The following is a 27,293-nucleotide window of genomic DNA, read 5'->3' as shown; positions in this document are numbered from 1 at the left end:
ATAATGAAAGAGCGTCTCTCTTTTCATCTCATTAAAATGGTGGTTGGAAGTCTTGATTTTTTTTGCATCTCCTTTTCTGTTCTGGGGGTGGGGGGAGACTAAGGCAGGTGTTGCTTTTCTGGTTTTACTACCTCTTTCGAAGAGCGAGAGGGCTGTCCCGAGAGGATCTGTTTCCTTAGAGAAGAATGCTCCATGCAGCACAATGACAGTGACTGGTGGAAACCTGTTTTTATACACCTTGGGCAGGTGTGCCCAAGCAAGCATACAGAAGTGTCCCTTTTCGTGGCAATTTTGGCTACGTCACCCCAAATCCAGATGGCTCGCTAATTGGGCTTCTCACCGATGCCATTTGTGCTGTATTCGCCCCACAGAACTCCTGCTAGTAAGCCTGTAGCCTCTCGGCCTGGCTAGAGAGAGGAGCCCAATCTGCTCAGCAGGATTTTGGACGCTGGAGGAAGACGGAGTTGCTTCCCTTGGGGGGGCATTCTTGAAAGTGATATTTGGGGGGAGTGAATCTGCATTAAAAGCAAGCAAAGGAACAGCGGTTTAGGTTCACTGTTGAAAGCTTAACGTGTTTCTGCCTAGCTGCTCAACACCACAGCAGCAGCCTACTGCCATAGTATTTTTTTCAGTATTTTACCAGGCTGAGGCGGAATTGTTGAGCAGATTGGGAAACAGTAGTTTGCATAGCCACCTGTAGTGATCTGGAAACGCCCACAGGTGGCCAGACATAGCAGTTCCAGAAAATAGGAAATAAGGAAATGAGATGTTGTTTTGTGTTGCTTTTTAAAGGGGTTTGTGCCATAAGGGACAACTTAGGTGTTGGCGGGCAGATTTCTTGTCAAGAAGGCTACCAATCCTTGTAAATCTCCAAAGCAAAGAGAGACTTTTCTTTTTCAAAAGGTATTGCATAAAAATAACTTTCTGTTGTTAAACCTGCCTGGTTCCCGTGAATACGCACAGCACCTCCTGCAGGGAATTTGCATCCTCCCGTTCCCATCCAAGTCTGAGAAAGTGTTTTTCTTCGTCCTATTGCTTTGTGAAGTTACGCGACTCCTGTGGCCTTTCCTGAGTGGTATGGGCAGCAAAACCAGTTCTTTAAGAAGCCAGAGTCCCGTCTTTCTAAAGCAGGAGATGGTCAATACCTGGGTCTGCTCTTTCACTGAAAAGTTTTACAGCTTTTGGTTTAAAAATAGTTGCAGGAGACCAGGAAAGTAGACACGGCCTTGGCAGAAGATGGCAGATGAACTGGCATGATTTGATTTTGGGCTCTTTGCCCGAGAAACTTTTTATAGCGCATACAGTTATTGGCATGTGGGGTTCTCACACTGAGTTCAACTCGGACTGTAAGAATTTGTTCTTTAAAAGGGACAGTATGTTTTACACTGGGAAGGGTTATGTGCAGATAGATACATTTTTTTAAAAAAATACAGTTTTAAAAGTTTTCATTGATTTAAGGCAACACTGAAAGGACTAACAAAGAAATGTACCATGGCCTAATCCTTTGTTGGGGGGGGGCGGGAATATAACACACTAACGTATCTAAACCCTGATCTTTAAGAGCTAGTTTTCTCTTTCTACCCAAGAGAGATAAATACCTGATTTCTCTCTCTCTCTCTCTCTCTCTCTCTTTTGAAAGAGTAGGGAGGTGTTACCTCTGTAGTAATGACAGGAGCCAGACACAACTTCTTTGCATTTCCAAGGGTCGTGATCCTTCTCGTTTCAGTTTAAGCGGTACGTTAATAAGCTTCGAAGCAAAAACACACTTTACAAGAAGAAGCGCCTGGAAATAGCAGAGATTACGGCGGAGTACGGCATCCTGCAGAGAACAGAAGAGCTTGTGAAACAACGGCATGAAGACATTCAGCAGCAGTTGGTAATTGTCCGTGCCTTCTGTAAAGCCAAGCTTGCTCTTGGTTGATGGCAGCATCACTGTGAGATCTTCGGCCCATCTGAAATTCCACAGAGGACCCTGGGAGTGTTGGCAGAGTAGATGAGGAAAGAACTCATTAGCTAGGTTTACGTAATATGGCTTGTTTAGTTAGTGTATTGTGGAAATCCAGCCAATTGTGGCTTAGTTAACAATTGAGAGTTAACTAACCATGGTCTAGCTTGCATGAATCCAGTCATTCTGTCAGTTACACATGCTGAAACTTAATTGCAGACACCGTCGTTACCATGGTATTTCATGTCCAAATGGCCATTTCTGTGATTATGTTCTTTTTAAGAAATCACCTAGGGTTCCTAGTTCGCCCCATCCTTAAAGCTGTTTATCTTTTAGAGAAACAAGACAAGTGGCAAAACACGTAGCCATATTTTGCAAGATACATTCTTCTGAAGACTGAGCAGACTCAGGACAAGGCTGTGAGATTACCATATAATTTGTCCGTCTTTGTTTGTGAGCAAAAGACATGGCTAAGTTAACAACAGCGGTATATTCAGAACGACTTTGCCCAGGATGGATTGAAGTAATGGATTACGCCAAACGCAGCAATGGTTTTCAGAAAGTGGAAAGTGGTCCTCAGCCATTTTACTGGGCTTTTGGCCAGATAGTTTAGCTACTCTAAGGATGTCTGGCATAACATCTGAACTGTTATAAATAATTTCCATATCAGTCAGCCAGTTTAAAAAAAAAAAACAGCCTCGGTCAGTCCTTAACTTCACATATACTGTACATTTCTTACAATAATTTTCACTGCAGTTGATAAGTGATTTGCTCCCTGGCTGGCGGGACTTGTATCAGCTGTTCCTCCCCAGCCCAGTCAGGATTGCCAGTCATTACAGTTGACAAGAGCTGGACCCTGGAGCATCTGGAGGGCGTCTGAAGGCTGATCCATCCTGAAGTTTTGTTTCTTTCCTTGTCTCACCAGCAAGCAATTGAAGACAAGAAGGGTATTTCGGGATACAGCTATACACAGGAGGAACTGGAGAGGGTGTCAGCAGTCAAGAGTGAAATGGATGAAATGAAGGGCCGAACTCTGGACCACATGTCTGATATGGTACTTTTCAAAGGCTTTACAGGGAATGGGGTAGAATCAGCTGTTCTAACCCACCCCACCCTCGTCTAACCCCGATATTCAGTATGCCGCAAGTGGGCTTCACTCTAAATGCAGTAAGTCCTTCCTAGTCTCTGCCCCCCCCCCAGCTTCCATTGAGCAGGTTCACCCACAGCACCCTCTTCCTTTCAAACAGGTGAAAAAGCTGAATGCCATGGTAGCCGATAAAAAGTCAAGCTTGGCTCCGATCATCAAAGACCTAAGGCACTTGCGGCAGAAGTGCCAGGTGAGTGCAGGCAATGCTCAGGATGAGGCTGAAGCTTCCCCGCTGCTCCGTGTTGCACTGCCCTCTGAATAAGAGTTGTTTAAAAAAAAAAAACAACGAACTAAGGGGTATCTGGATTCGCAGATCGCACTTAGCCATCATGTCTTTGCTTTAGTGGCGACGTGTGATGGTTGTACAGCTTAGTGCATCCTTCCAGACTTGGCGATCACACGATTGGTTGGAACAGCCAATTCCAGAGTTCCCAACCTGGAGTGAATCAGTTGGGCAAGGCAGGCTGGGGGTCATGTGTGGACCAGGCTGCGATGGCCTATTCAACAAACCAGGGTTGAAATAAAACATGGCTGAGCACGGTGTGCGGACCCAGCAGCCGCTGAGCAACAATTGCAGAGCAAAAAAGAGTTTTAAACGTTTCTGCACTGGTATAGCACTGGTATGGGGTTCAAATTTGGGAAGAAGGAATCATGAATGGCAGCATCTTCGTACCCCAAGGCATTTGGTAGGTTGCTGTTCAAAACAACGATTGTTTTGTTTCATTAGTACTCAGTTGCCAGTTCCAGATACATCAAGCGTCCAGTGGTGTCATTTAAGGAGGGGCACCATCATTTAACTCTCTCTTGCAAGTTTACTTCAAATGCAGCTAAGTCAAACATCCCTGTTGCACTGTGAGCAACTTAGAAACTTCCTCTATCACCCCCTTAAGTGTGTTAGAAAGCAGTTTACTGTAACAAGTGGGAAGGAAGCTGCTGCAGCTCCAGCTAGGAATCTTTCATGCAAGCTGATGGGTTACCCCACCCAACAAGGCTCAGGGGTCCCTTTCATTTATGTAGGATGCCTCTGTGCCCCAGTTGCTGAGGTTGGACTGCAGGATTCAGAAACACACCACCTGCCAGGGGCCACCTGTTGTATCCTTACACTTTTTTTCCTGTCCAGGAATTAACCCAAGAATGTGAAGAGAAAAAATCCCAGTACGACAGCTGCGCAGCTGGCTTGGAGAGCAAGCGTTCGTCCCTGGAGCAGGTAGGAAAGCAGGGGGAAGGGAGTGTTACTCTCCACCTTGCCCCTCCTGTTTTGTTTTTTTCCCAAAAGATACAGGGGCTTGATTTATACTAAGTGATGTTCAGGTTTGGGCTTATTCGCTGGAGTTTTCCAAAACATGTATTTGGGAGAATACTATTTCCCAGACTGTAGCCTGAGCTCAAAGGTGTGGCCATTGTCCTGCCAGCTACAAATGTGAGATAAAATAGTGCATCTAATCCATGCTTGGGCCAATTAAATGTCTTGGCCACCGTTTTCGATTTAGATTTTTTCTCTTTGGACACTCTATCTTAGGAGTAAGAAGCTTGCATCGTTCAGATATTGTTGGTCTCCAAACCCCATTCACCAATTCAGTCACAGATGATGGGAACTTTAATCCAATATCATCTGGGGGGCTTCCAGGAACCTTGTCTTTCATCTCTATCATCATCTGTGCTGTAGACGACTGGTGCTCTGGACTCTTTAAAATGCCCTTCTCTCCTGTCAGGAGGTGAAGAGCCTTCAGGAGGAGTGTCTTCAGGAGGAAAGCTGCTATCATCATGTCAACTGCATGAAAAAGGTGTGCTTGTACAAGAAACTAGGACTTTTCTGGGTGGGGTGGATGGCTGGTTGGCTTCTAAATCCAGATGTTTCTTTTTAGATTTTTGAAGCCCAGCTGCAGCGTGTCAAAGATGAGGTGAAAATGTATGTTTCTTCAGACCAACAGGAAAGAAAGAAGGCAGTCAGGTATAGAGTCCGCTGGAGTGGGCAGCTATATTAAATCAATAATAATAATAATAATAATAATAATAATAATAATAATAATAGTAATAAGGGAGCATGGATGACTCCCAAAGCTTTCTTTAAAAAAAAGGAAGTGGCATTCTTTGTCTTTGAACCATCCTTGGTTGGATTCTCACACAGTGCGACACGTGTTTTTTTTAGCCATGTTTTATTGAACAAGGCAATAAGCCACAAGTTGCAAGAAGTTTCTTTGTAGTAAATTTCCTCCATTTACAAAGCTGCTCTTTGCTGGCTCCGTTCCTGGGCTGTTGGACTCCCTGTTGCCTGCGAGTCGTCTTCACGGTCCCTCGATATGGGAAGACGGCTGCAGCCACAGGAGTCTGCTGCAGATGGAGGTGGCGTCAAAATGTCCACCCTTAGGTACTTCTGTCCCAGTGTCTGACACTGGCAAGCAAGTGGTGGGTTTGTGCTGCGACTGTGTGGGCTGTGGGCTGTGTTTTGTGGCACACATGTCATGTGGGGACGCCTGCAGCCCCAGAGAGAAATATAAAGTGCAAAATACTGCTTATGTCACTTGGTTATCTCGTGGCTCTCCATCTATGGTGGTTTAATTGAAGGGCAGCCAGGGACAAAGAGCAGATTACACCTCTAAATATTTGCAGTGGATTTATTATCTGTCTAAACAGAGGAAAGAAGCTGAGGTTGAGAGGAGGAACAGTAGGAAGGCTAATGCTAAGCAAGAGGGCAGCTGTGGTAGGAACGCCCAGGTCCTGCCGGCTAGATGAGTTCCTGATCCCGTATTTCTCGGCTTAGCGTGTATGTATTTTATTTTGTTTAGGATTTGGCTTGGCTTGGCCTGCAGCATTCTTGAGGCAGACCTGCTGAGCTGTGTTAGGTACTCCAGAGTGATTCTTTTGTAGACTTTGTATATGTTTTAAAGGGTGACTTTACTGGGGCATCTAAGGGTAGCCTGCTAAGAGCTTGGAGCGCGTAAGGCCAAGGAAGACACAGAGCCTGTTTTTGGATGGTTCTTGGTGCTTGTCCATTGAGCCCTAAGTGGCCACACACCGCTCACTTGCCCAGTTCTACACCAGATTTGAAACTGGGAGATGCACTCATTTGTAGCACGAGAAAAGTTGTCCCCAAGTTTCACGTGCCCGCCAAGTTCAGCTGTAGCATTTCTACATTTCTATTAAATCCACCACCCAGTTAACGAAAGACGTCATATTTGGGCCAAGTGAGCGAGCCAAAAAATCCCAAAGCCAGCAGAGTTTCTCCTGGAAAGAGGGTTTTGACAGGTGACAGTTCTAAGTACGTGCAGACTTGAAAGCGAGTTTCTAGAAATCCTTTTGGGTTAGGTCTCTTTTCGTGAGCTCTGGAATGGGAGCTGCGTTCTGACAACCCATAAGCATCAGCTCTCAAGTCGGGGACCAGAAGTTCCCTAATTCTTCTGATTCCCTACCCAATCTCCGTTCCATGGAGTCAGCAGTCAGGAATGCGAAACGTTAATTTGGTTCTCTAAAAATAGTATTCACTTTCAAAATTAAGTTGCATTCTTTCCAAGCATCGTTTAAATAGCTAGGAAGAGAAAATATCTGGCATTCAAGAGCCCGTCTTTTTTTAAAAGCATAAAAACAAACAAATCTGAGATTACGAATCCTTGGAGAGCTCATAAGGCGATGCTCTTGAAGGTGACAACCCTCCTGCTGCCCACAGAAGCAGAGAGAAGAATCCTGAACTCAAAGAAGAAAACGTGTTCCTGATGCAAATCTCACGTCCCCGTGGAATGTGCGGTGGGGGGACCCGGGGGTGGGGATGGCCTGGAACTTGACAATGGAGCGAATGTCTGCATGTCTTGGTAGTGGAGGGGGGAGGAGGGGGTCACCTCATTCCTGGCTGTATGAGAAAGCTACTTATACCTCTTTGATAGGATTTATAGTCCCTCCTCCCCCCCACCCCCCCTTGAGAGGTTTGCTGGGAGGAGATGCGAAGCCCTGTTGCTTCTTTCTCCTTCCTTGCAACTCAACTCTCCTATCTCGGGTTTCCTTTTCTGGGAAGATACTGGGTTTTGAGCAGGGTTCCTGAGAGGCCCGGAGACTTCCCCACGTCCTTCTTGGGACTTTGTGGCCTGTTCTGGCTTCCCACGGCTGTTATCAGCAGGAAACCAGTGATCTGTTCCCTACCCTAGCAGAGTGGGGAGAGAGGGAGTAGATGGTGAGAAACGTGGGTGGGCTTCCAGTGGTTCCAGGGGCTGAACTGTTTGTAGCCTGTTTTTTTTTTTTAATCGTATGGCATAGCAGTTCGGTGTTCGTGCTGCTTTCCTTGCTGGGAAATCCTTGTGAGGTCCAGCAGCCAGATGTGTAGACTGGTTAGCCGTGACAAGTCACGTTGCCCGGGGTGCACCACTAGGAGGCTGGACTACATTGCACCGAGTCGGGCTGAGAGAGAAGGTGACTGGCCCAAGGTCACCCAGCCAGCTTTCATGCCTAAGGCAGGACCAGAATTCACAGCCTCCTGGTTTCTAGCCCAGCACCTTAACCACTAGACCAGACTGGCTCTCTTTGTAGCCTGTGAGCTGCCCTGTATAACGTACCTTAAGGAGCTGTTGTAAAACAAAGAACACCATACACGAAGTGCTTCAAACACTCTAAAATACTATATACTGTAAATTTTGTTCTTAAACTGCTTGTTTTCTTTAGGGATCAGTATTCCAAGATGATCACAGAACAAGAGAACCTTGGAAAGGTAGTAGTGGATTAATATTGTTGATTTTGTTGTTGTTGTTCTTCTTTTCCCTCTGTTTAGAAAATGCCTAGTAGGCACAGCTGCTAAAAACAATTCAGTTTTAGGCACAGATAAGTTGTCTTCTTAAAACAAACTACACAAACCATTCTGAAGTCAGCTTCCTACAGATAATGCCTAAGCTAATTGACAAAAGGCATATTCTACAGAACCTCGGAAATAAGGCATTGCTTTGTCAGATCAGTGGCACATACAGCAGTTGGCTGCAGATAAGTACAATATTTAGTGATACACTGTCCTATGGACCTACAATCCATTTTATATCCCTTTGTTTACAGTTGGTTTTGGAGTAGTCCTACATTATGTAGAAAGAATTAAGTTTTCATAACAACTTTCTTCAGTGTTCTTATAAACCAGTCACGTACATGTTATCCTTCCAAAGGCAGTCTGTCTTGTAAGTTTAAATATAAGATACTCTTAATTTCAAAACTATTAGTTAATCTGCTTTGCAGTCTTGAGCCCAGGCTGAGGCATTATTACATTTAAGCCATTTTTCTGATGTTGTTTAAAAATGATGAACAAGAAAGGAAAGCAAAAAAAAAAAAAGGAATGAAGGCATTTGGAATATATACTTTGAAAATCTGATTTGGCTCTGGATTTGGTTATCTGAGGGACTTCTTCCTCTTCCTCTTCTTCATCTGCCTTCCAACTACAGTATACGGTCAGCTTCCTCTAGGTCCCACTTTGTCATTTTTTGTATGCACTGGAGGTAGTATTTTATGTTATGTCAACATTGCTAGTTGCCCAAGACCTCTGAAATGGGGGCTCATAGGGACAGTAAAGCAAATAAAAACTGATCACTACCCCTCCCTAAACAGCATCTTTTTTTTTAATATCAGAAACTGCGAGAGAAGCAAAAGGCTGTCCGAGAAAGTCATGGCCCCAATCTGAAGCAAGTAAAAATGTGGCGAGATCTGCAGTTGCTGACAGAGTGCAAAAAAGACTGTTTCTTCAAGCAACAAAACCAAGCATCCGTTGGCCAGGTCATTCAGGAAGGCGGAGAAGACCGCCTGGTCTTGTGAAAGCTCACCGCTTGGTATCCAGGTCATCCCTGAGCAAGTCTGTTGCAAATGTTGGTTGAGGTTTACAATTGCTTCTATGCAAATGAGGTTCCTAACTGCCCTGGTTCAGGAGTTTAGCTAAAAGGTTCCTGGCTTTAAATAGAACAGGGCTGGGATTGGCGATGGTTTCACTTGTTCCTTCTTAGGAGGAGAGGAAATCTTTTATTCTGCTGACGGATGGGCAGGCCTTCCATCCGTGGAAAGCCGGCTGTGTGAGAAGGTACGTAGATGTAGTTGCATTCAAATGTCTTTAAGAGGCAAAAGCAAACAATTCCAGAGAAGCAGAGATAAAAGACAGGATTGGGATGGCTTTGGTATCTGGGGTTGTAGATGATGTGACATGCCACAGAACCAGCCAGGTTCAAGTCACACGGGCCCCCATCCCCTCAGGGGCGTAACTTTCACACCCTGCTTCCTTTTGGCCCAAAACAGTGGGACCAGTTCATTTCTCCAAAGCCCCTTTTGCAATCCCAGTAGCCAGAACCAGGGTTGAGGAAGGACTTCAAATTTTTGAAGGAAACAATGCATGCTTTAAAGCACAAGGAAGTTGCGGACAAAGCTTCCTGTGAGCAACGGAGTGGCCCATGATCTTTGTGGGCCTCGATTCTTCTCCTGAGTTGCACCCATGGACCCGCCTGGCTGCTCAAAGGCCAAAAAGCAGAGGACACACTCTCCTTAATTCACTTGGATCCACTTCAGCACAGGTGATCTGAAATTCTTCTGCCTTTTCTCACTTGCTTGACCTTTAGTGAACACGCTTAGAAGTGTTTATTTTTGTGTCGAAATTGATTTTTAAAAAAACTCCCTTCTTCAGCTTATTACATTGCTGCTGCTGTTGACTTCCTTGTGGCATTCCACGTGCACACACCCTCTCTTTTTAAACTGGCTGGTGCTTGTTTTCCATTAATGTAGCAACGAAGACAATAAAGTTATTTGTAGTGTGACTCTTTCCATGTTGTCTGTAGGAGTTCATTGAGCGGAGTTCCTGCTCTGGGAAGCCATTTTCAGGTGCCTCTTCAAAGGAAGAAAAACCAAGCCTAAATGAACGTAACGTTAAAAGCAGCCTTTGGTGGCTGGATTCAGATCTCACCTACGCTAAGCATCGTTACCGCGACCAGGCAAATTAGATTGTCCAACCCTAATTTCCCCTTCTTTGATGCATTTGTGTGAGCGGATGCGGTCTAAAGACAGCAGTTACATATTGTAGAGAGGGCCTTGAAGGGGACATTTGGAAACCATTCCCAGAACAAGGACGGAAGCATTTCTTAAGCCCTGGGAAAGGAGATCGCGTTAGGAGGAGGCTCAAGCTGGCTCCTCCCTGACTCCCTGGGGCATATGAGGGAGGGAAGGCAAAACACAAGCGTATGATTCTGCTACTGGAGCCCATCTCAACTGAGCTGTAGCCTTCCTCTGGAGTCGGTTTCCTGATGTTATCCACCTGATTGGCTGACATACAGACCAAGTCCACCCATGGTTGTGTGATCTGCAATCGGCTGGCCAGGGAATTCTGGGAATTGAAGTCCACCCACCTTAAAGCTGCCAAGGTTGAGAAATGCTGGCCTAATGGTTAAGCCCTGGACGTCGGGCCAGTCACTCCCTCTTAGCCCTAGGAAGGAGGCGATGGCCATCTCTTTTTTGAAAATGTTGCCAAGAAAACGGCAGGGGCTCGTCCACGGAGTCGCCAGGAGTCAAGACTGACATGAAGGGACCCAAAATAAATCCCCCAAACAGCCACCGCTTCCAAACGTTTAGCAGCCTTGTCGTCTGCCCCTTGCAGTGGGCTGCACCAAATAAATAGAGCGCGAGCCCTGCAGTGGGGTTAACCTCATTTAGAAAACTTAACAATTGCTGATGGTAGAATCGCTTGCCCCATTAAGATCTTTTTCTCTTGCCTGCTCGCTTCACAAGTGAATGACCATGAAGCGTTTGAGCCTTTTGAGAGTGGGTCAGCCAGCAGGTTTCAGAAGCCTCATCCCCCGGGGAAGATAAATTTAAACCTGGTCTAATTCAATCCACACAGAGAGGAGCAAGAAGACTTAGCGTGGTCCCAAGGTGTGAGAAAATGTATGTTGGCAGAGGGGCAGGAAATATAAATAGCTGGGGGGTCCCAGCGGAAAGCAGCTTTGAATCTGCATCCTGAGGTAATTGTGGAGACCCAAATGGCAGTTTAATGGGACGTGGGAGGTTCATGGACATCTCAAAATTCTACCCCGGCAGGCTTTAAATCACATTATCCACTAAGTCATTCAGCTATAACACAGCCTGCAGTCACAGCAGTGGCATTTCTGAAATCGCAAAGTGGTGATTGGGGTTAGGTCTGAAACATCATTTCTCGCTTCTTGGGTTTTATTTTAAGGACGGAGACGTTCTCGGAGGATTGGAGAGCGAATTTTTCCTCCCCGTTGGTGTAAAATGCAATGTCGGAATAACATCTTGGAAGACCCCAGCTGATAAGCACAATGTTTATTTCTGTTATTTAGACTTAAATCAATTTGAATGGTACTATAATGATACGTAGTAGTTTTATTTCTCAGTTTCATATATGTTACCTTATTCTGATCTTCCCAACAGCCTTGTAATGTCAGTATGATTACTGCCATTTTACAGATGATGTATTGAGGCTGGGAAGGAAGGAAGGAAGGAAGGAAGGAAGCCTGGTGAGTCAATGGGTGAGATTGAATTCAAACAAGGATCTTCTTTCACGTTTTAAATTCCTCTGCTGCTAAAATGTCTTCAATCCCAGGGAGAAGAAAACCTCAAAAATTAAAGTAGAAATACAGATTTGCATATTCTACTAAACCATAATTTAATCATTATTTCCATAAGCCATCATTGGCTGCATTAACACAGCTTGCAAAACCAAAACTAAACAAACCACATTATGGCTTATATGCAACCTGCAACCCTGGTCAGAGATCCCTATTATATAGCTATCTAGCATTCCATCTTCAAAAACAGGAACATGCGAGGTCTCTGCACCTCAACTGGGCTTTGCAAAACACTTGAAATAAGAACAGGGTGCATCTTGACTGAATATAATTTACAGAGGGACAGAAAAAAAGTGGCAATCGGAATACATTTCTGAATTTCTGACTTCAGAGAGTAAATACTTTACTGATATGGAACAATATTTGAGAGGCACCATTTGGCCAAATGCAAAATAAGTTGAATTAAATTAAAGCAGGGCAGTTTTTGCAGTAGCAATACTTTGGTCATCTGGAACCCCCATCCCAAAAAGCAACAAAAGATGCTTTTTACACGCCTGCTTGAAGTGCTGCGTCATTCTGCTGCCCTTCAGAAGAGCAAACTGATTACGCACTTCATCAGCATCTGAAATTACTTTCTCATCTCAGCTGAAGCAGAAAATTATAATTATCCCCCCCCCCCCAAATGGGGAGGGAAGATTTCTGGAGAAACAGATAAAGTGGCTATCTTTAGCTCTTAAGAAAAATGACATTCAATAATGCGACTTCAATTCCGTGCCCTCCACCTTCCCAGTTTCTTAATTTGATTGGAATCTCTTGGGAGGGAGCAGGCTTTTGAGGGAATGGGACAATGCCATCAGCTTAGCATTAAAACTCCAGCTCGCTAATGACATGAGATCTGACAAAGTTCAGAAAGTCACCTGCCTGTTTTCTCCTAAAGCTCCATTTTTAAAGAACATACCCATATTCAAAATATGTAATAATGCACATACTAGATTCCTAAAAAGCCTGGGAATCTCTTTGCATGACCAGAGTTCTTGAACTGACCATCCAAATTCTCTTCTACAACAGATTTGCTTATACATCTGATGAGGTTTGATCAGGAATTGCTGTGAGCCCTCAGTTCAGCGCTTGGGCCCTTAAATGCAAGAGCATACTGGAGAATCTGAAGCCTGATTTGAGCCGGATGCCAAGGTTTTATACAAAAATTACCAACTCAGAACTATAATACTTGGAGATGCATCGAAAGGAGCAGGTTGTTGTTGTTGTCTGCAGTGTTAGCATGCTGGTACGGTATCCTCTCATGGTTCTGATCCCTCTGTGACGAGGCTACCTGATTTAGAAGCTATACTTCGCAATTCTCATTCTGTGGGTGGTTTAATTTCATTTCATTTCCAAATTTTGTCACTGCCCATCTCCCCCCAAGAGGGACTCAGGGCAGTTCTCTTAGGTACATAAGGTGTCACCTTTCCATCAAGCCAATCGACAGCAACTAACAACCACCACCACCCCTCCAACCAGACCATGCAAAACCTTTTCTGCCAGTTTGATGCCAACAAGTAGTAGGATGGATGCTTTATTTTTGTTGAACAGTTTGGATACCTTGATGGAGGTCGATCTGTTGACAAGCACAGCCATTAAGCATCACAGCTAAGCGTAGTGTTTATGTTGCAGCATGCATCCTGGCATTCCACTTTCAGAAAAGAAATACTGCGTTAGACAGAGCTTTGGACTGATCAAGCAGGCCTCTTCATATTGTCTTTTCCCTTTGTCGGAATACGAGGGGCTGGGATTGACGAGTTACCCGGGAGCTTGCAGGAGCATCTTGCTGTCCATTGCTAGAATGAACATTGGTTTACTGGGGTGCTTTCAGCAGAGAGCAAAGACAGTGTTAAATATCTTTGACATACAGTAATCAGAAGCCAACAAAGCTGTATTTTAGGCAAACGATCTAAGTCTTTTCATAAACTGACCACGTTAATTGTACTGATTTGAAATGGTTTAGCTGTTATGGAAGGTAAGTGTCCCCAGAAGATAGGACTTTCCAAGTCACTGCTTTTTCCATTGTAAGGTATGCCCCAAAGAAATCTGGTGACTGGAAATCTTAAGCTGTAAATTGGCTGAATGAGAGATTTGCTTTGCATGACTGCAGTTTTTCTGAACAATAACATACCACTTTTGGACAACTCTTGGCAACTGCAAATGAAAAAGAGTTAGGACTGAAAAAGAAAAAAGAGGAATCAACCAAGTCAGGAAGTGTTGCTGGGAGATACAAATAAGTGTTTGGTAGCCCAACTATTTTGTATGCTGTCCCCTCGTTTATGTAACTTATACCCAGAATACATCATGAGAATGCTGGACTAGAAAAGCTAGAAATCGGAATTAAAATGGCAGAGAGAAAGCTGATGTCCCTTTAAATAGGGTTCGGTCAGGCTGTGCACAGCTCAGCTCTGCATGTGCTGCTCCATCGCTGAAAGATGCTTTGGACCCCATAGTTTTGAGTGGGGATCCTACCAGATTTCTTCTGGTTGTTCCTTCTGTATCAAAGTAGCCCCATGTAACTGGCCAGTCAGAAATCTATTGCAATTAAAATGAAATGCACTTAAATTAAAACTGAACTGGGAGGACACCGTTCTGGAATTTTCAGCTTTAGAGGTTTTTTTCAGCCAACACCAGCTTTAGAAGAAATGTGGGAGTGTTTTTCCCCCCTTCTCTTTTTTCCCCCCGCTGATGACTCAACAATGTCAAAACAAGTGGCCGGCTTTTATTCTAACACTTCTTGAAGAATTTGATTGAAACTCTGTATGTCCAGATAACGTCCAACAAAGTGGCCCTCTTGCGTTTTGTTTCAAGATATTTTTGGAAACAACATAAGTGACCTTGGAACGCTAGTGTTGCTTTTTCCAATTTAGGATTTTGCAGCTGGCCCAAAAGGAGTAAGAATATTCTTGAAACATTTTGAATTGGTGCCCAAAAGACCAGCAATGTGTAGCAAACTATTGATGTATGCAAGTTACGAGAATTGTTGTTCCCCTCCCCTGGTCTGTGTGTAGATGTGTCTGGATGTGTGTTTACTTATTTATTAGGCCACCCATCAACAAGCTACTGCTGGATGTTTGTTTGTTTGTTTTTGCTGTTTTATAGCTTGCATTTTGCTCATGGTCAAAAATTCCTTCTAGGATTTGAATGGAATGCTATTTTGTTTGTCTGCTTTTGTTTCTTTGGAAGTCATCATAACTAGGGACTGGCTTTTGAGTTACCAACATCGTGAATCTGTTACCAAGCCAGACTTGATGTGAAGTTCAAATGAAAACAGCCTGTAATTTTGGCTCGGTGCCACATTTTTTGGCTTGTCTCCTGCAACAGCTAAATTCCTTGCTGTTGATGATGATGGATGATGGTGATGAAAATTCCTCATCTTGAACAATTTCAAGAGTTGTACCAAATCTAACGAAGGAGAGCCATGCCAAGCAATTATCCTTAACCTAGGGTTTAATTTTGTAGGAGGACTCTCACGTTACATATATAATATATAATAGTGTAATGTGTATAGTGTAGTGTAATATATAATAGTGTACAGCCTGGTGTTTATTTTTATTTAAAATACTTCTATTCCAAATGCCAATCTTCATTTTTAACCTAGGCAGGAAAACTCTAAACAGTAATACAAAAGAATGCCATACTTTAAAAAAAAAGAGAAGGAATTGACTAGATCGACTAGATCCTGCTGTTCCATACACCTTGGGTTACAGATCACAAGAATGGGGACCGTGCTTTGTACTAAGTTACGTGATTGCAGAGTGCAAAGGACAATCCCACCAATGACCATGAGAGAGGGAAAAAGTGGAAGAAGGTGGTGAGTTCCATTAAGGCGTAATATTTAATTTGGGTTCTCCATGAGAGAGTAGCCTTTCTCGTATTTGGTTTATGGTGTGGCATTGCATGAACCAAGCCACTGTGCCTTGTTCTCCAGCCCAAATCATGGCTTAGCAGTCTACTAACCCATAAAGCAAAGCAGATACCTGCTTAATTGTCTAACTGAAATTGTTGTGTCTTCTGTTAATGGAAGCCCACCAAGTAATATTTTCAAGAGTGACCTCATGATGTCGTTGCCCTGCCTGCTGCCAAAAAAACTAAGATAAATCCAGGAAGTATGGCTTCTAGCTCCCAGTGTTCTTAGAGTCTTTGAAGGTAGACTGCCTGCCATCCCGAAAACAAATCAAAGCAATAGTTTGGGCTGGCTCTGGTGCTTTAGAGCAGCCAGCTCCAACGTGCAGAAGTCAGCCAGTGAAGCTTTTCTGCGGGTGACAGAGATGAGGGTTAATCCTCTCCAGTGCTTGGGCCTCAGCTGCAACAGAAACGATAAATGCCCCTTCCTCACCTGAACAGCCGGGATGACCACCTCTTCTTTCGCCCTCCGGGGATATTCATAGAGTGGGTATCGCGTCCAGCTTTTGCTCAGGAATGTCTTGTGCTTTGCAGTTGACCACCAGAGAGGGGGATGCAGCAGGATACATGGACAGCCTGCCTGGAGACACAGCTTGGCATCCTCAGGCATTCTTAATACAATTAAGAACCTGTCTTAAAGTGCTGGTGAATTTAGCACTTAAAAGCAGCCAGAGAGATGAGCCGTTCTCATGCTCAGGAAGATTCCAGTAAAGACTGAGTCATTCACTTCCCTATTGTATAATATAATTGCAAGGAAGGGGAAGAGTGTGGTTTAATTACTTGGAGCTAGGATGGATCCTCCCTGGATCCGGCTTTCTGTGTCTGGGACAAGCACCACAAGTTAAGCTGCCAACTTTTCCGACTAGCGTAACAGAAGGTCTGTTTGTAGCAATCCGCCTAAGTGGATGTTGAGCAGTGCTGTGCCGGTAGAAGAATATTGATGAACCACCCACACATTTCTTCTAAAAATCCGCAGAGGCAAAGCTGAAATTGTACAAAGCAGTTGCATTTTCTTCCCCTAAAACTCTTCATTAGACAAGATGGACAGAAACATCCTCCTCCCCAAAATGCTGGTAGGGATAAAAGACAGGTCTGTGCCAATTTACACATTTCTGCAGTCAACTAGTCTTCTAAATATAGGAGCCTGCAAATGCCAGGGTACCCCTGCCTCTGGCAGGACCTATCCTGTCTGTAAGACAGGAGGTCGTGAAATGAGAACGCCTGCCTCTAGCCATGCCGGTAGTCCCTCTGAAATTTGCTGCTGTGAAGCCAGAATCCACTCAGAGGGTTAGAGGGTGGTAACAGCCTCCATCCAAAGAGATTTTAGGCAGCCTGGCAACCTAATCTGGGAGCTACAGGGAAGATCTATACAGGTGGAATGTGAAGCTGTTAAGACCAGAAGTCTCTGACATGGAACATGGGTAACGATCCAAAGTAGAAGGACCTAGTGGAACGAAGTCCTGCACACGTTTACTAGCGAGCAGGTCCCACTGTGACCAACCACGGTTTATGCCCTAATGCGTGTCTTTGGTTTTGCAAAGCAAGAGGGCAACTTGGCTGCCACAGAAATCTGGTCTGATCTTTGGGTAATAAGGTTGGTGGAATTTCTCTGTTCCATTGCAAAGGCATTTCATATCCTTTTACCGGTACTAAAATTGTCATCCTTCTCTGTTCCCAGATATCGTGTTGCCTTTAGTTTGCTCACTTGCCTTTTAAGGTCCTCTTGGTGTTTTCCTGATTTGCTCTCATCTGCCCTGCAATCCCCACCGGTCTCCACGTGACTGTGCCTTGCAACATCTGTCCCAGTCATTTAAATAAAATGTCCTAATTAAAACAAAAGAAAAGCAAAACATTTAGTGAGACTGGATCTGGGAGCAACGCTAATGGAACATTCACAGTGACCAAGGATCTTTTTTCTGGCCCTTACAAAACTGCTTTGAGGGTACTTTTGGATGACTTCAAATTTTTCTCAGCAGGAGGGTTGTGCAGTCAGTTGGCTAATAATGGCCCAGTAAACCAAGCAGCCGGTTTCTTTGAATATATTGCATGTCACACAAATACTTGCTTTCAAAATACAGATGGCAAGCACCTTCTGAGAAAAGGCAGAAAATCACTCTGAAAGTGATGCTTGCTACACGCTGTGTGTGTATTCAAACCAAAGCCACACAAAAAGGGCATGTAAGCTTCTTGGTTCAAAACTACAGGCTGTGAAATAGGCAAGATCAAATAAAATTCATCAAGAGTTTTAGGCAATTAACTCAGTATGATTGCTTTAATCAGGTGGCAGCTGTAAAAATAAATGGGGACCAGATTCTTCTTCATCCATAAAACAACCAAGCATGAAGGTATTAAATAAATACATATTATCCCACCTAAAAAAAAAGCTGTAATAGTCTTGTGTCTCCCCAGTAGAATTTCTTGCTTATATTTTTTATGGAAGAGCACCCTGGTACGTCAGACTGATTTCAAGGCCAGATGTGAGCAGTCTTGGAAGAGTAAGACCTGTGCTTTAATCTGAGTCCTACTCCAGCCAGATTGCATTTTGTCCCAATCTCAGTTTCCCACGTTTAAGATAGGGCTTCTAGTGACCTGAGTGTGGAAACGTTAAGGTGAACATCTGAAGCATTCAGAACCCAAGATAAAATCAGCATTGGGCCCGATAGACACATTGTCCTAAGCTGTGATGTGATTTGGAGCTGTGCAGATCGTGAACCAAGGTTCCCGGTGTCGTATGATCTCAGCCAGTTGTGGTTGATTCAGGGGATCAACCACGGTTTGGTGTGGTCCACGTGCCCCGTCCTCCTAAACGCTCATCAGAAGTCCTCTCCTGAAAGGAGACCCACCTTTCCCTCTCTTGCCCAGTCTTTGCAAGGTGCCCTGGTGTATTTGACTCAAGAGAGCGAGACCATTTGTGACCATTGAACGAAGGGGTTGTCAGGAAGGCTAGCCCAGCAGGATTACTTCGCGGTGGACCCAAGTAACCTGCCCAGAACAAAATGTCAAAGGATGAGTTGGCCTTCCATCTGCCGGAGGACGCAACAATTATTATTAGAGGGAGGTGTTTTCTCTCGCCTGGAGGTTGCCCAGAAACCTTCTCTGGGTCGGATTCTCAACAATGCCCGTCAGCTCATATCACCACCAGCTGGGGTAGCCAATAGTAATGAGCACCAGCTGGCGTGTCTCCTTTCTCTGAGCCTGTTCTTGGGAAGGCTCTTAAGCGCTCCCATCCCTCCCGGGTGGCTTGAATTCCCCTTGGGAGGGGTAGGGTGTCGGAGGAGGTCCAGGGAAGGTATTATGTTCCTCTGCTGCTCCAGTGGTCAAGCCAGAGGAGCCCAACAAGAACATCCAACCCGATGCTATTATTACTGCAAGTCTCAAGTGGTTGGCTCACCAAGGCAGGAGATGGGAGCCCTCCCCTTGACCTTTCGGAGCCCCACCTAGGGAGCCGCAGCATGGACCTGAGGACTATTTATAATAGAATTACCAAACCTGAAGGGACCGCAGGCACCCGTATTGCAACCACCATGCGCTGGGAGAAAGATGGGGCTGGACGGCTCAGGGATGAGACACCACCTTGGGGCGACTGGAATTCGGCTTGTTGAGCAGGACGCGGGAGCCTGGCTGTAAGGAAAGGGTTCGTGGACCTGACCAACGTCGTGGGTCACACGACAACGTGCAGAGTTAAAGCCAGCCACGTCGCACAGCGTAACATCTAACACAGATGTAACCACTGTGGTTTTCTGTAGCATGGCTTAGAGCTTAGCATCCAGCCAACAGTGGTTTATTCAGGAAGCCATGGCTTAATGGGCTGCACGAGTAGGGTCTGTTAAGCAAAAGAGGCCACTCTACGAGAGGGAAGACAAGGTGGCCACTTCAGACGGTGCTCCGTTTTGCAACATACCAGCCTGGCTTCTAGGCGTTTCCCATCTTGCTATAATACAATGGCCTGTGCTTTGTTATCAGTGGTGAAGCACAAGATTACCACCCTGAAACCTGCAAGGAGCGATTTCCTATGAAATCAGTGATTGGTGACGATCACCTCTCCAGGGCAGTGGAAGGGATGCAGTTTTATGACAGGCTGAATTCCAAACCTGGTATTGGACAGAGTGGTGAGAAACTCAACCAAAGGTACCCACATGCCACGATCATGGCAAAACCGATCTCCTTGGAGTCCCCCATGCACAAGGCTTGGGATTTCCTGATCCCCCAAGTCAAGGAAGATCTAGCTTCTCATTGCAAGGCAGGAAATCCTGACTGCCAAAGTTTAAGAGGTTAGGTGACTCTGGTTTACATTAGTCTTAGCATCACTCCAATATCGTTTCCTCAGAACATTAATAGGTCATATAACGCAGAGGGCAGAGCTTGATATTCCTTGTTTTATTGTAAACCGCCCAGAGTCCCTTTTGGGAGATGGGCGGCGATAAATTTGATTAATAAATAAATAAATAAATTCCTAATGCTTTTGCAAAGCGAGGCTCTTTCTTCCTGGAGACAAGCCAATTCCTACAATCCTACGGGTGATGGTCCTCATCCCCCGCTTGGTTATGGATGCGTTCGCGCACGGCTGCGTGGCGGTTCCACGGTGAGATGAGACAGACTCCCCTTCGCTGCTTCGTCTTGGTTGGAAAGGCCGGGGAGAGAACAGCAAGGAATGGACGGTCTATTCGGGTCATGCACGATGGGGTGCTCTGCAGAGAGAGGCTGGGATCAGGCAAGGACGTGATTCCCAAACACGGATGGGAGAAGGTGTTGGACAAGAAAACGGACAGTCTAATGGGAGAAACTACTGAAACAGTTTGTCTTTCAAGGAACCGTGTGGTTTCCGGGGATGCATCTGTTGGGAGAACAACTGGGATCATCAGTCCAACTCTGCAATGGTGATGTTCCACCTCATTCTCTCACATGCACAGAGTATCTTTATCAGATATCAGGAAAAGGGGGGGCCTTCTGCCTGAGCCTGCCAGGCCAGAGGGATTAAGGTGCAGAAAGCTAGTTTAATAAAGAAGATATTCTTCATGTATACACATTAACTGGTGGGTTTGCTCTTGGCACTAAGCCATGGTTTACTGAATAAAACGGTTGCCTGGGTTAATGCAATGCTAATCCATGAACCACGGCTGAATCATCCCAGGGGTTGGGCTTGCACAACACGATAGACCAGTATTTTTCAACCTTGGCAGGTTTAAGACGGGCGGACTGCAACTCCCATGGCTGGCCGGGGAATTCTGGGAGTTGAAGTCCACCCGTCTTAAACTTGCCAAGGTTGAGCAGCACTGTGATAGACTGAATGCAAGCAAACCACGCTGCGTGTTGACCTAGCCTCTGTATCTTTGAAATATCACGTGGATCGCTTTGTGGTTTCATTTGATATTGGATGGCCAGTTCTGATTTCGGGTTTTGATGATGAAATGGTTTGATTTTAGAGAAATAATGTTACTAAATGTTTAATTAATAGCAAGAGATTAGCAATAGCAAGATATGTGCTTTTATATCTGTGCTGGAGAAGGTCGGAAGTCACCAGTCTTTTATGTTTTTCTGTCTATTCTTGCACTGTTTTAGTTTTTCTTGTTTCTTTCTTAGACTTGCATTCTATCTGTTCTATATTCTGCATTTTGTGTTTCAATTATATTCTGAAAAATTAATAAAGCTTTAAAAAGATACTGGTTGGCCACAGCCCTCTATCTTCCTCCCACTTCTGCCACGGAAAACCACTGGTGGAATCCTTGGCTGGCTCCACCATTCGGAGAGATAGAGCCGCCAGGGTGCTGAAGGTGTGACTGAGTGTTTGCATGGGGCGTGCAGGCGGCACTTCCCAGTGGTTGCGAGGAGATGTGTGCCATTCTGCCCGCAGCCCCATTGTTAGTTCAATATGCAAAGAGATGGAGATGCATGGAATGGAAGAGAGATTATGGAATTAATCTCCAGGCGGCCACCACTTTGCAGGGAAGAGAATGCAATCAACTTATTTTTTCTGCCTGCGCTGACAGTTGCTGTAATGGAATATTAACAGCTTTGCATCTAATTACTTCCAAAACCGACCTTGCTCTCTCACACATGCGCACCCACACACTCTCATCAGCCTTTGCTGCTCCCAATTCATTATTTTCTTTAGCCTAGTTTAAGCCAAAAAAAAAAAAGTGTCTTGCTGGGAATCTTGAGCCCCCCCCGCTTTTTACATCTTTACTATGCTTTCCCCTCCAGTGCCAGGCATTTGATCCCAGATTTGTCCGTTTAAAACTAATCATTTCTGCTGGCTGTCTCTTCGCTATGACCTGCTCAGAGGGGCACCAGAAATACTTCGGCTTATGGTCAAGAGCGAGGAAGCCCAAAAGAGGGTCCCATTCTTAATTTGGGTCCCTTGATGCTTCTCACTGCTGTCCCTGTCAAAAGTCCTGCCAGATTAATTTATCGCTGTGGAAAGCTCCAAAAAGGATGACCAACTTTTTAAAGGCTTGCCCAAAGGAGATGCCCTTCCTCCTCTTATCTCCATCCCATGGAAAGCCTCATCTGCGTCAAATAATAGGAGCAGAGAAAAACGTGTGAAAGATGGTCACTTTCTGGAAAGTCTCAGGCTCTATAACAGTGTCGTTAATTTAAAGCTTGCTTTTTCATTTAATAATTTCACTGTTCGGCTTTGACAGGGCCCAAGGCAGGCTTTGTGTAAGCCCACTGGCTGGCAGTCCAATGACACAACACAAAGGAGAAAAGGAATGGGTGGGAAAAGGATAAAAGCAAACTTGTCTGAAAGCAATTCTTCAAGATACACAGGAGGCCATTTCCTGACCGGTAGAAGGGAAGCCGTCTGGGGGCAAGGGGGCTGATGAAGCTCATCTCAGGCCAGTCCTGCAGGACTGGTGTGGCTTCCCATCTCCCTCTCCATCTCCTGAAGCTCCCTGGAACGATGGCTGTCTGTTGAGGGCGCTTCCCTGCCTGACATCTGCCTCTGCAATCCTGTGGGTTTGGGTAAAAACGGAGCAAACCAATCTGAGAATATCTGCAGAAGTCAAGAAGCCACACAGTCTAAAATAGAAAAGAGGTTCTGGAGGCCAGGACAACTTCAGCAAGCACACAAATCCCTGTGACGTCGGAGAGAGCTGCGTAGCAGTCAGAACTGCAGGATGCCCCGCCAGAAAACAGTCTGCTCTGGGAACGTTGTCGTCCTCTGAGAGGCCTCAAAAACTTTTACAGCGGTAGGCTAGTTAAGCCACTGGTGAGTGGCCCGAGTTGTTTTCACACCAGTTTGATGCAATTGAACTGAACTAGTGTTATTCAGAGCACAAGCCCCATCAAATGTGAAACGGGCACCTTTCTGCCAGCAATGTTTTCTGAAAAAAGAGGGTAATTTTTTCCAAAACAGAAAAGCCGGCAGGGGAGAAATTAACAGGCCAAACCTTTAAGAACCATCGCTTCTCAGCTAGGAGCTGGCCAACTATGAAAGGGCCACCTTCTTTTGTGGCCAACTGTAGCTCCTGAGATCCCCTGGAAGCATATTGAGAGCATGTGTAAATCAGTGGGAAGGATGGCTTCACCATCCGTTGGGTCCTAGGCTAAATTCAAATATCCTGCTAAACCTGGCCTACTGACCACACAGTTTGATGTCCAAAGGAAATAACGTGCTCCACCATGCAAATGTAGCAGAGCTGATGGTCACTGGTTCTCTCAAGATCATAGGGATCATGGGGATAGGTCTAGAACCTGGGCAGGTGATCGGCTCTATTTCCTTCCCTGCAGCTCACATTCCTTCTGCTTTTGGAGAAGGCCTCATGGGGTGGGTTTCCTGCTCCTCGTTGGGTCCCAGCAACAAGGACGGAAAGCTGTTGAGCACATTGCCAACCCATCCTTCCATGTTGCAATACCCAGACCTTCCCTCCCACCAATGACCTCTTACCCATCATCTGCAGGACATTGGACTTACCAAGGGCGTCCATCCATCTGGCACCGAGAAAGGGTTGTTCCACCCTGTGCAAGACAATGAGCAGCTGAAGCAGGCCAGGTTTTTTCTTCCTCACTTAAGACACGGGATGGGGACATGGCGTTCAGTAGCTTAACGTCTCCGTGTATCCGCCACGTTATGTAAGGTGGCAGATTTGCTCAGTATTTCGGTCACTGCCACAAATAGGGGACACCGAAGCTCTTTCTGATGCTCAAATGTCAGGCCAAAGTCTAATGACTTTGGGGCTAAGTGAAGCACAGGGAGGTGCCGTTCAAATCCCCAGGCAGCTCGTCCAAACACTGAACTGCCATGCCCTTTCTATTCTTACTCCGGGCATCTTCCACCTGGCCACTCTGCAAAGCCATTGCCAATGTTGTCCGCCTCTAGGCCTGCGGGTGGCTTTGTTCACAGATGGTGCTATGCCACGGTTTAAGTCTGGTTTGCTGACCAACCCAGAACTGGCTGGACTTACACCTCAACCCATCACAACTGAGCAAGACGCCTAAAGCCAACCCACACAACCCAGGGCTGGCCTATCCTGCCCTTGGTTCAATCCCTGGGAAAACTCCTGCGTCGGCGCTAGAGACAAAAGAGGATCTCACAGCTTGGTTGCTGAATTGCGTCCCGTCAAAGCTGGCAGGATTTCTCCAGGAATGAATCTGACCCACTTTTCTGACAAGGTCCCGCTCTGCATTCATGCCACAATCCCCGCTCCTCCTGAGCGGTGCATTTGTACATCTTGCTCTCTCCCATCCTAATGCTTGCTCCATTTCAAGAAATTTAAGCTGCCCGAAGCCGTCAGACTTCCACGGTTTACAAAGCATCAGAGCCTTCCCGCTGACAATCCAAAATCGCTGGTGAAGAGGCAAATCTGCCAGGGAAACAGTTGGGTTTCCAAAGCATTCTGTCTTTGGCAGAGCCTGTTGCTCCCAGCTAAAATTCTCAGAAATAAACAGGAAGAGAGAAAAATGTGGGTTTTTTTGGGGGGTGGGTGGGAGAGAATTCAAGGCTAGAGATGGCGGTGTGTGCTGGGCCTTTGAACACATCACCCCGTTGCTGCTTTCAAGCATCCTTCTCCTCCTTGCCAAGATGGGCAGCCGGGTTCAGCTTGCAGGTGGCAAAGGTTTTCTGCCATCCTTCTGTTCTCAGACCACCATTTGTCACTGTCCAAAAGCCTAGGAAAGCTTTTCAGGAAGGGATTTTCCTGCTCTGCTCCTGTGGGGGCTTTTTTTTTTTAAAGTGTTAGGGTGACCCCCCAATTGTTTACAGTCAGAAGGTGTTGTGCCTTACATCCCCCATTTGGTAGCTGATGAACAAAGCATTTTGCTTTAGATTGGTCAGGCTTGTGTCAAGCCATCATTAAGCATGACAAAGCAAGACTATGGTCTGTTTCCAGGACCCTTTTGTCCTGGCCGCCTTTCTGCCTTTCCTTGCTCTTGCATTCTGAGCCAAGCTACTGGGGCACCGTCTGCAGAACGGCTGCGATGTGGGGGTTCTGGAAACCCGGATTTGCAACCCAGGAGAAACCACAAGCCTCCCATCCCACCAGATCAAACCGTGGCCTACAACCGGGTTCTTCAGATTTACCCTACCGAGGTGGAACTGCAACCCTAAACTAAAATTACCAGTGGGTGATGCTGGTGGAAACCCGCCAGTTCGGCTTTTTCAATAAACCAGGATTCATCATGATCATAGCTTGACTTTGCCCGGATTCACACGTTAAAAAAAAAACCATACACACAAGGGTCGGTTTTAGCACGTTTTACACACCAGGCAGTTTTCCGCCAGCCCGAACCCGGCTGCGTGTCCCACCATCGCGGCCGGCAACCGGCTGGGCCCCCGACGGGTCCCCCGCAGCCGGCTAAGCGGCGCGTCTGGCCCGGCCGACCCACGTGGCGACCGCCGCGCGAGCCCTTCCGCGCGCGCAGCGGGGGCGGCAGGCCCCGCCCGTCCGTTAACGCTCCACGCTCGCCGCCGCCCACACCTTTCGGTTCCGGCGCCCGCCCGCGTCCGCTCCGGCGGCTCCTCCGCCAGAGGGAGCGGGCGCTCAGCGCTCCCGCAGAATCAACGCCGGGCGGGCGGGCGGCTCGTTTTCTCTTGCCCTTCCCTCCCCCAAGCTCGGCGCGCGACGTCCCTCGCTCCCTCTGCGGCGATTGGCGCGGGCCGCGGCGGGGCGGGGCCGCATCCGGGTCCCGGCGGTGACGCGAGGGGCGGGCGGCCAATCCGCGTCGTCCACATGCCGCGGCCGCGAGAGGGGCAGCGGCGAGTCGCCTCGGATAAATTCTATTAGAGCAGCCGCCGCCGGCTCAGCCAGCGCCGGGCAGGCAGCGAAGGGAGCGCGGCCGGCCGCAGAGCATCGCCTCGGGCTGACGCGGCCCCCTCCTCTCCCCTCCGGCGCGCGTCGCCCCCCAGCCCCCGCGAAGGGGCTCCTTCGCCCCCCGAGGCGGCGGCCCGCTTCCCCCCGCGCCAGGAGGGGCCCACCGGAGGGGGAGCGCCCCCCAGCTTCTCCCCGCTTTCCCGGACTTCTTCCTGAGGGAGCGTCTCTCCCCCCGGAGAAAGCGAGCGAGCGAGCGAGCGCCCCCCCGCGAGACCGGGGCTGGCCCAGCGGAGGGGCCGGGGGCATCCGTAGGGAAGGGAAGGGAGGGGAGGGCGGGGGGAAGGCAGGCAGGCGGCGAGGCCGGGAGGCGCCCGTTTCGCCCCGCCGCCGCCGCCGCCGCCGCCGCCGAGGAGGAAGAGGAAGGGGGGAGAAGGCGCGGGAGACTCCCTGGGCCGCCGCCGCCGCCTCCCGCCATGGAGAACGCGCACACCAAGACGGTGGAGGAGGTGCTGGGTTACTTCGGCGTCAACGAGAGCACCGGGCTCAGCTTGGAGCAGGTCAAGAAGCTGAAGGAGCGGTGGGGCGCCAACGGTAGGTGGGGGGGCGCCGCAGCTCCCGGCCGGGGGTGGGAGGCAGCCGGGATCTCCCCTCCCCCGCCCGCCCGCCCGCCCGCCCCCGGGCTGAGGAGGACGACGGCGGCGGTGCTGGTCGTGATACCCCCACGACCCTCCGTCCCCGACCCGGCATCTGCTTCAGGACCGGCAGAAAAGAGGGAGGAAGAGAAGATGGCTGACTTGGCAGCCGACCTCGTGGGTTCCCTTCGGTGCCCCGGGCTGTTCCAGCGTGTACGCGCTCGGCCGCTTCCCCTCCGCCTTCCCGGACAGAAGAGCGGCTCCTCAGCTGCGGGGGTCCCCCTGCTCTCCCCCCCCCTTGCTCCTTTGTACGTTGAAGCTTCCCGGTTGCGTATGTGACCTTTGTCTCTCCCCTTTCCGCGCGGCTTTGCTGCGCTCCCTCAAACGCCGGCGCGCGCCCGCATCCAGAGGGGGGAAACGGCATGCCCGAAGTGGAGCAGCCCTCCCCGATGGGCATAGAGAACCACTGCCCCTCTCCTTTTGCGGGGGGGGGGAGAGGTTCAAGAGAAGGTGGGCTTGGCGGCCGTCTAGGTCAATGGAGATGGGGAACTTTCAACCCTGGAGCTGCGTTAGAAACTACAGTTAATAGCAGTGATGACTTGGCTGGATTGGTAACCCTTACCAGCTCGCTGCCGAAATGTTCTTGACGTAAAATGCAGAGAAGCCTGCGCCCGCCTCTGTCTCATTGAAGGAAGCCGCCTTAACTATTGCATTGCTCACACCCTTAGAACGTCGGCCTTTTAGCATTTAGAATACAAAGCTGTTTAATCTAGCTCAGATACCTTTATATTTCTAATGGTTGTTGGGTTTTTCTCCCCCCCCCCACCCGCTTGGTGTGATTCCTGGAACTCTTGG

The 27,293-nt window shown here is 47.4% G+C and overlaps 2 protein-coding genes across 3 annotated transcripts in view; both read left to right on the top strand.

Moving 5' to 3' along the window:
• Nucleotides 1–9,847, top strand: part of IFT81 (intraflagellar transport 81) — a 29,347-nt gene extending 19,500 nt beyond the window's left edge. The window contains exons 12-19 of one of the 2 annotated variants that reach the window (XM_063315655.1): nt 1,727–1,876; nt 2,871–2,999; nt 3,193–3,282; nt 4,213–4,299; nt 4,805–4,876; nt 4,958–4,993; nt 7,740–7,785; nt 8,682–9,847. In XM_063315655.1, coding sequence (XP_063171725.1) covers nt 1,727–1,876; nt 2,871–2,999; nt 3,193–3,282; nt 4,213–4,299; nt 4,805–4,876; nt 4,958–4,993; nt 7,740–7,785; nt 8,682–8,923 — 852 coding nt within the window. In that variant the 3' untranslated portion in view covers nt 8,924–9,847. Of the gene's footprint in view, nt 1–1,726; nt 1,877–2,870; nt 3,000–3,192; nt 3,283–4,212; nt 4,300–4,804; nt 4,877–4,957; nt 5,044–7,739; nt 7,786–8,681 lie in introns of both variants that reach the window. The other variant, XM_063315656.1, reaches the window with a different exon arrangement.
• A 16,402-nt stretch (nt 9,848–26,249) lies between these two features.
• Nucleotides 26,250–27,293, top strand: part of ATP2A2 (ATPase sarcoplasmic/endoplasmic reticulum Ca2+ transporting 2) — a 30,012-nt gene continuing 28,968 nt past the window's right edge. The window contains exon 1 of the mRNA XM_063315831.1: nt 26,250–26,397. Within this exon, the coding sequence (XP_063171901.1) occupies nt 26,280–26,397 (118 nt within the window). The 5' untranslated portion in view covers nt 26,250–26,279. The remainder of the gene's footprint in view (nt 26,398–27,293) is intronic.

The sequence above is a fragment of the Candoia aspera genome, chromosome 15 (assembly GCF_035149785.1).
Source record: "Candoia aspera isolate rCanAsp1 chromosome 15, rCanAsp1.hap2, whole genome shotgun sequence".
Taxonomy (NCBI): domain Eukaryota; kingdom Metazoa; phylum Chordata; class Lepidosauria; order Squamata; family Boidae; genus Candoia; species Candoia aspera.
The sequence above is the reverse complement of the archived record's forward strand: the minus strand, read 5'-3'. Positions and strand labels throughout refer to the sequence as shown.